The following is an 8,320-nucleotide window of genomic DNA, read 5'->3' as shown; positions in this document are numbered from 1 at the left end:
TTACATCACAATCTTTATATATATAAACAAATGTTTTTTTTTTTAAAAAACAGATTGGGTCAAAGGTTCTTGGAGTATCGGCGTCTGACGGAGTCTCTGTAGAACTGGAAGATCTTCTCTGATGCTTTCTGACTGACGGCTACGCACTGCTGCAGCTGTGGAAGACGGAAAGTCCAATCAGAACCATCAGACGGGCAACAGACGGGTCAGAAACGAAGAAAATGACCAACCTCATGAACCGAGAACGAGCCTTTGGTTGATGACATCATCACTCTGCGCTCTTTGCTGTCGATGGCGAAGGTCATCAAAGCTCGACTTTCCTGAAGAGAATTTTAAAAACATGACGAGTTTTGACTTCTGCAGACAAACATGTACAGAACCAGCAACTTTACAATAAACAATTAATCGATTATTGTATTAATCGTGAACTAATTTAACAATCGATTAATCATTAACTGGAGTTTACAGACTAAAGAAAAGATAAGTTACAGAAAGAATATATATATTATATATACACTGTTTTGTTTTAACAGCAGGTTCATCCTTTGCTACAAATGATCAAGCGTTCAGTCAAGTACTGTTGTGTTTTAGGCAATAACATGTTTATTTTCTTGTTTAACAAATGAACTGAATTACTTATTTGCATCTTTTAAGGTATATCTAATATTGTATAAAAGGCTAAATTAAAAATCTTCAGAATGTGTCGATTTTTTTAATCCAATAATCACTAGAATAATCTGTTACTAAAATAATTGTAAGTTGCAGCTCTATTTACAAAGCTGTTTTGCAGGAGAAGTGTTTTAAACGCTGCCTCCAGCTTTTTTATTTATGAGAAGCTTAAAGAAGTAAAAGTACGAGAAATCCAGCTCCTCTCCAGGCCATGAATAATCTGAGTTTGATTTATTTTTTTATTGCTTTTTTGAGCTTCAGATTTACCTTTTCCTGTGCTGCAGTCGGGTCTGTGATGATTTCACCGTCTGCGCTGATGGCGCAGGTCACTCCACAAAACAGACAACTCATAGACAAGCCGGCGTCCATCAGGGCCATGCAGGCTGCGTTCAGACAGCAGGACAGGAGCTGAGCTTTTAGGTAAGGAATGAGGAACGGCACCAGTCAGCCAGAAGGGTTAGAGAACCCAAAAACTCACTTATTTTTACTCAAGGAAAAGTAAAAAGTAGCTCCCAAGAAATTACTCAAGTAAGAGCAGAAATACTTCATGATAAAATGACTCAAAGTACAGCGTAGTAAAGATACTCCTAAAAACAAATGTTTTGAAAGATGTTACTCCAGTAAATGTAACTGGCTGCTTCCCCGCTGCGCTCCAAACCAACAGAACCGTTTTCAGTGAAGGATACGGCGCCGTCGTCGTGCAGCACCTGCAGGATGAGCGTGAGCGACGAGCGAGGATGGAGAGATAAAAGCAGAGACGCCTCACACGTTTCCCGCACACATTGTTCCTGTGATCGCTCCCTCACACCTAGAAGTAAACATGAGTGTGAAGCAGCTGATTCACTGACTTTTTTTTTTATCAAAAAAATTGTCTGTACTTTTTCTGCGACTGACTTACCCGGCAGTCCCACTTTGGGATGAACCAGAACCTCCAGGGTTGCCCGGTCGTAGATTTCCTTGCTGATTTTGACCTCAGCAGGTCCGTAGACTCCCGCCATCACACTGGTGTCTCCTGCAGAAACAGGCAGAATAAAGAAAATTAAAATAAGAAAAAATTATGAATATACAACTTTTCTCAAACACTGTGGAAATGGCACAAAAATTATGTTGTAAAACTTTGTAGTTTTAGCTTATGTAGTGACAGTTGAGTTAAAAACTGCCATTAGAAACAACTTCTTTCAATAATCCCAGTTTAGGATTCAGTCCAGAAACTAATCTGCAGCGTATCAGAGATTATAAGAAACTGTTACCACTGGAAATGTTCATAACACAAATTTGAGGCATTTGTTAAAGAATTTGCTTGAATTATGAAATGCCTCTGTTATTTTCATTGTTCCAAAACTATTGAGTGTTACTGTATACATTTAAACAAGAGTGGTGAAGGCATCTTGAAGAGAGAAAGTGAGATTTGTCCATAATCTGATCATTTACCGCAGTTATGCGTTGTTAACAAAAGCATGAATAGTAACAGTTCAATAATCTGTCGACCATTTTGCCTGTTTTTGAGCCTGAACGGGGGAAAACTTTTTTAACTAATTAGTTACCCTGAACGAAGGACGCCGATCCATCAGGACGGGACAGTAAGGTTTGTTCACACCCGAACTCTCTGAGAGAAACAGTTGAAGAAGGAGAGACTTCCATCATGCCGCCTTCACGGTGGAGACGATGTTTGTCGCAGCTGAATGACGTCATCGTTTTTTTTCCTTCAAAAAACTGCTCTTTTAACTTCAAATGCGATGCTTTTAACATCATTAGTATCATGAAATTATAATACTAATTACGAAACCCGTGTGTTGACATTTATTTAAGTCTGTAATTGTTTGTTCCCGGACATTTTTGAAAGTTCAGAGCGGAAGTTGAACCACTTGTCATTATTTAATATGACCACCAGATGGCAGTGTACACAAATTTTATTTTCCAATCAATCGTCGTTATTATTCCTATTCAGATTTTTTTCACAGACAAAATAACAGCAATTATTATCATGATTATTATTTCGAAACGTTTCGAAATAGTAATAAATTAAAACGTCGTATTTATACGTCGAAGCAGTATTTGAAAAGGTTTTATACAACAGGACATGAGAACAAAAAAGGTCAAAACAATATAAGAAGAAAAAAGAAAAGCAAAAATGTGAATTAAAAGTTAGATTGTAAGCACTACAGGCACTTCTAATTGTTATAGTTTTTATTGTTTGAATTTGAGATTGAATCGAGTTACAATTTAACATCAAAAATGTTTTAACACTTTAAAACTTTGCTCGAAACGAAATCAGATTGATAGAAGAGTCTTTTATAAATTTTCTGTGAGCAAAGAAATTTACAGAAAGAAGAGGACATATGTGCATCAATTTTATATTTGAAGAAAATATTTGGTTGGGTAATCTCTGTGAATATATTTAAGATAAACGTCTTTAATGTTATTAGTGATTATGAATTTGTGTGGAAGAGACTGCATTTTTACCCAGTCAAGATTCTGCACGACAACCCCCGTAAAGAAATCAAACTTCCTAGAAATAAAGATCGGTTTTGTTTACCAAGAGAACTGGGAACTCCTCCTATTATGTTGTTGCCGAAAAGCGGCTTGAACTGACGTAACGCGGCCTTTAAATACTCCTGTCGCACATCGCGAGGTTCTCTTTTCTTCGTCCGCTGACCTGCGAAAGTTTTGGTCAAAGTACGAGCAATGAGTGAGTATTAATCTACTTTTTAATCCAGATTTAGCAGACCTCACACAGACAGATTTGCACCCGCTGCTTTAACGGCATGCAGGTTTGATAAACGGCTGAACTGTGTTGGAGACATGTTTGTTTTCCCGCTTTGAATTCTCGTACTTAGCAATAGCGTGCTAGTTAGCTGCTATATAGCTTTAAGCTAGCCCGAGTTTGTCTGATGTTGGGCTTGTTTTGAGGGACTTAATTCGTAAAATGACTCGTAGAGTGGTATGTTTACGAATAATGTTAAATGTTTGGCATTAGCTGTAGTTATCGCCATACTTATGCGGTTATTTTATTTCGTTTTTTTCCGATAACACGTGGCCCGGCTGGGAATCGAACCCGGATCTTGCGATTTCAAATATACGCGGTAGTTTTAGCAACATTTTAAGGGACTTTAAAGTAAATTATCGACAACGAACGTTAGATTAGTCTCACGCTAAATAGTTGTAAGAGTTGGAGAAATAATTTAGCAACTTACAATCAATCTAAAACAATTGCAAATCAGATTGTCAAATTACCTGCAGTCTTGTAGGCTAAACTAATTAAATCGGTTACTCACGCAGAATATATCATATTTTTTAAAATGTTTTAGATGGATTGACCACTGTTAGCTCTTATTTATCTGGGATTCTCCAGCTCAGTGGACTGATCCCAGAGCAGCAGTGGAGAGAGAAAGTCAGGTTTTGCTTTCATCTCTGCAGTTCTGGTGGCAGAATGGTGACAATGAGGCCTGGCACACTTAAACCTGCAGTAATTCAATAAAGCTTAATTTAGGACTGGGCGATCAAATCGATTTTTATCGTTAAATTAAATTTGACAATTTTATAGCTTCTATTTATTTGGACTTTGAATTCAGGTCAACTCTACGACAAAATAAAGGGATAATTTTTAATTACTGGAGTCATAATGTTACAACAATGCAGTCGTAATATCAAGAGACTGAAGTAATTTTATGAAAACTCCAACGCTAAAAATAACAATTCATTATCCAGATCTATTTTTCTCATTAAAATTACTTTTTTCCCTCGTTTTTAAGACATTCTAGTAAAGTTTTGTCTTTATTCTACTAATATTCTTATAGTAAAACAGAAATTCTCAGTTTTGCCTGTACAACCCGCAGAAAGGATGAGTGAAATAATCCACATTTTGAAAATATTTCCTAGCTTTTGTAATTTCTTCTTTAGAATAAGGAGGAATTGGAATAAAATCATATTTGGAATAAAAAACAAATCTGAAATGTATCTTGAAGGCAAATCACCCAGCTGTAGTTTGACCATATAAAGATGTTGGAAAGTCCCACTTTTCTTGCAACATAATATACACAAATTATGATTGACATTCACTGACTTGATGTGTTTTTGTTTCTTTTTTTTCCCCTGAAGGTAAAAGTTCAGAGCTGGACCATCATGCCAGTGAACCTCCCAGTCACCGACTGCGGCATCTGGTAGGTCAAAGGTTAAATCTGCAAAATCAACAATAAGTTTTCTCATAAAAAGTAAAAATGTGTTTATCAGGTTCACTTCCAGTCATAAATATAAAAAATCCTTTCAAACTGATCAAAATGGATCAAATTTGGCCTTTAAATATAGATGTTGGTTTTTAGTTTGGACACTCCTGGATCAGATTGTTGTTCTGGTTCTGATCATGTTTAGTGTTTGACTCTGTATCCAGTGGGTTTGCAGCAGGGTGTGAGCTCTGGTCCTGTACGGTGGGCTGTGAGGCTCACACAGTGCGCAGAGCAACCTTTTCTCTTGCAACCCGCTGCTGTCAATCATCTGCAGCAGCGTTACTTATGAGAACTAACACCTCTGACCTTTAACCTGCCTGTTCGACTTAAATGACTGAAAGAAACTAAAGTTTCCTCTCTTCCACAGGTGCTGGGATGACCTTTAACCCTTAACCCATCAACCTCGAAGCTCTTAGATGTAATCTAATGCATAAGCCAGCTGGGTAAGTCCTGCTTGTATGCAGTGGATGAATTTTCCAAGTGATGATGAATGGCGTAAAATGTTCAACTGCTCTGAAGCCTGAGTGAAATCAGCCCGACTGAACCTGCAGCACTGAAAACTAGACGTGGCGTTTACCGCTCTGCGTTCTCATCAATATTCGCTCTGCTTCCTGCAGGTTCATCTGTCGGCCATCTTTAATGAGGTGAGTGAAAAATTACTCAAAATGAAGATTAACGTCATTTCGCTTATAATCGGCCCACTACTTAGATTATCCAGGCTGTTCAATTTGACGCCTCAAAATCCTGAAGATGATCCAAAAATGTGTCTTCAGCCTGAATTTGGATCGATGTTTATTTTTGATCGTCAGTGTTTTTTTGCTTATAAACCACCTGATTCAGCAATCTGTCCAATGACTTCCTGTTAGTTGATACATTATTCCAGAACATGATTTTTTACCAACCCGATACCGACTTGGTAAAAAAAACAACCCGTTCAGCCAGAAGAAAAACTTCAGAAAAATTGTTTTGAATTTTACCGTTTTTCTTCTGATGCGGCGCTTCGTGTAAAATAAAAACGTTCGTTTTTAGGTCTTGGCGTCTCTGAGGTCTATCCCGACGGGCCCTTCATGTAGGGCCACGTCGTTGGAAATGCCTCAAAGAGGAAATCTGTGGTTTCGCTTTACCCAGGTGTTCTGCTGTGAGCATTATGGGATACAACTGCAGGACAACAACATGAGGACAAGCTTCAGAAAGACGGATTATCGGCCAGATTTAACAGAGACGTGTGTTTCAGGTCACAGGTGTGGCAGAAATGACCCAGACGGCGTCAGAATGCAAGATGGCGGTGGGATGATTTGGTAAGTCGGGCTGGAAAACGTTTGTTATGGAAAAAGCACTGCGTGGTATCTGCAGCCAGCTGCTGCATCAGCTGGTTAGTTCAAAGGTCAGTGCTAAAGAAACTCAGCTTCTGGCATCGTTGGTCTTCATGCTGCCTGTGTGTGGAGTCCTGGTATTTCAGCTGAAACAAGCTCATCACCCCAACGGCAGATTAGTTATTGTAGATTTTTAAAAATTACATTTCCAGCTAAAAGCTCTGAAGTTTCAAGAATAATCTCCAATCCTTTTTACTATAAAATTTCTTGGATATTCAAAATTCAGGGGGAGTTTCTTACAAATTCTGAAATTTTGGAGTTCAGAATTTTTTTATTTTTCCTGGAAAATTCTTGCATTCAGTCAAAATATTTGATTAAAATCTTCAAATGTTGAGACTTAAGAAATTGAACACTTATGAGTTTGGAAAAATCACATTTCAAGAATAAAAGATTTGAGAATAATCAAGTTTGATATTTCTTTTTGAAAAATGGATTGATCAATTTCAGAAATTTTAATTTTAAAGAAAATTTCAGATTAATCTCACCTTTTTTTCCCCCCTTTCTTTTAATTTTTTTTTTAATTTCTGACTTTTGGAGCTGAATAATTTTCCAGAAAAAAAAATACAATTTGAGCTCCAAAAATTGAAAATTTGTGACAGTAATTTTGAGAATATCTTAAATGTTCTTGGAAAAAACTTGTTAAAATGTCTATTTTTTTTTTTTTTTTTTGTGGAAATGTGCTACTCCCTTGCAATGGCCTTTTATGCCAATATGTTTAATTTTTTGTTTTTATTTTCATTCCTGTTTAGCTCTTGGGGCTGAGCATCATCTGATGAGATCCAGCTTTTCTGTAAGTTTTTTTTAATGTCTGTGTTTTTAAGTATTAAGCAGCACTGCGGTGTCTGCAGCCAGTTGTTTCATCAGCTGGTTTGTTTAAATAGCAGTGCAAGAAAAAATCAGCATCAGGCATCGTTGGTCTCCCAGCTCCCCATGTTGGGAGTCCTGGAATAGTGGCTGGAACAACCAAACTCCTGACTAAAGATGATTTTAATTGACTGATTCATAGATGGAGGCCCTTTTTCTCTTGCATAAAGTCTTTCAATAAAATTAAGGTTTTCCTTAAAAATAAATCATTACATTTCAACATTTTGTCAACTGTGTGAAATATTGACTGAATAAACGGAACATTGTGGCTTTTCTCACATTATTAAACTCCGTACTAGCACATCAGTAGCTTTTGAGAATGAGAATTTGATACCACGTATCTGAATGAGCGATATTAAGGTGAAACTTGAGGAGTTTGTCGAGTGTTTATATTTCTAACAGAACCGCATAAAGTGCATTTTACATGGCAAAACGGACTCTGTTCGGACCGTCACCTTTCTCCACTCTGGAATTTGCCCGCCGCCATTTTTGCTGCTGTTTTTTTAACAGTCGGCTCCGCTTTGAGGATGACCAGCGGCGCCCTCTGCTGGATGACGGCCAAACTACAACACTGAAAGAATAACTAAGCGGACGTTATTAGTTAATCGATTTAAACTCATTTTAATGAACCATTGATCGACAATTGTTTGCATCCCTAATGTATGCCTTCTTTTAATATTTAGGATAAGATTGTTCAGATATTCGATTCTTTTTCCCCCAGGGTTCAGCTGAAGCATGGATGTTGTAAAGTGAAGTTTAAACAGGGATTCTGTGTCACAGGTGAGTTTCTGAAGCAGCATGTTTGGTTACATTCTGTCCAGTTTGGTCATATACCAAGGCTTTCAGGATCCGATGTTCCTGACTTGCTGTGGAGTTGACCAGAAATTAAAAACCATCCCAGTGAGCCTCTAGCAGCATTTTGTAGGAGACTCACTGGGGACATGATGCCTGCAAACATGCAGGGACTCTGGCGCATCAGAACTGTAGAAACTTAAATGCTGAACATGAATTTTTATTTTATATTTTTCAGATGCAGATGGAAGCAGACGTGGACCAGCTGAGGGGAGTTTGCTTTGATGCATCATCTTCTCCAGATTAAAACTAAATGAATATTTCTTGTTCTATATAAACTTTAGTAATTTGTAAGCAGATTTTTCTTTTGTACAAAAATAAATATAAGATCAAAGAATC

The 8,320-nt window shown here is 37.4% G+C and overlaps 1 protein-coding gene and 1 long non-coding RNA gene across 7 annotated transcripts; one reads left to right on the top strand and one right to left on the bottom strand.

Moving 5' to 3' along the window:
* exosc5 (exosome component 5) lies at positions 1-2,445 on the bottom strand. The gene is made up of 6 exons (XM_007552368.2): positions 2,214-2,445; positions 1,568-1,681; positions 1,356-1,477; positions 937-1,077; positions 231-320; positions 1-155 (listed from the first exon to the last, which is right to left on the bottom strand). The coding sequence occupies exons 1-6, from the start codon at positions 2,428-2,430 to the stop codon at positions 60-62; spliced, it is 780 nt and encodes a 259-aa protein (XP_007552430.1). The 5' UTR covers positions 2,431-2,445; the 3' UTR covers positions 1-59.
* Positions 2,446-3,263: 818 nt separating this feature from the next.
* On the top strand, positions 3,264-8,320 carry LOC103138248 (uncharacterized). 6 transcript variants are annotated; one of them, XR_001662193.1, is made up of 9 exons: positions 3,264-3,358; positions 4,768-4,829; positions 5,260-5,335; positions 5,510-5,536; positions 5,922-6,030; positions 6,127-6,190; positions 7,015-7,055; positions 7,851-7,909; positions 8,176-8,320. It is a non-coding gene; the product is annotated as an uncharacterized LOC103138248 (long non-coding RNA). The 6 variants fall into 6 exon arrangements; XR_001662191.1 differs by having other exon boundaries at positions 6,021-6,190; XR_001662190.1 differs by having other exon boundaries at positions 5,922-6,190.

This window comes from Poecilia formosa, unplaced genomic scaffold, assembly GCF_000485575.1.
Source record: "Poecilia formosa unplaced genomic scaffold, Poecilia_formosa-5.1.2 Scaffold48, whole genome shotgun sequence".
Lineage (NCBI taxonomy): Eukaryota > Metazoa > Chordata > Actinopteri > Cyprinodontiformes > Poeciliidae > Poecilia > Poecilia formosa.
Note: the sequence above shows the minus strand (reverse complement) of the source record. Positions and strands in the feature narration are given on the sequence as shown.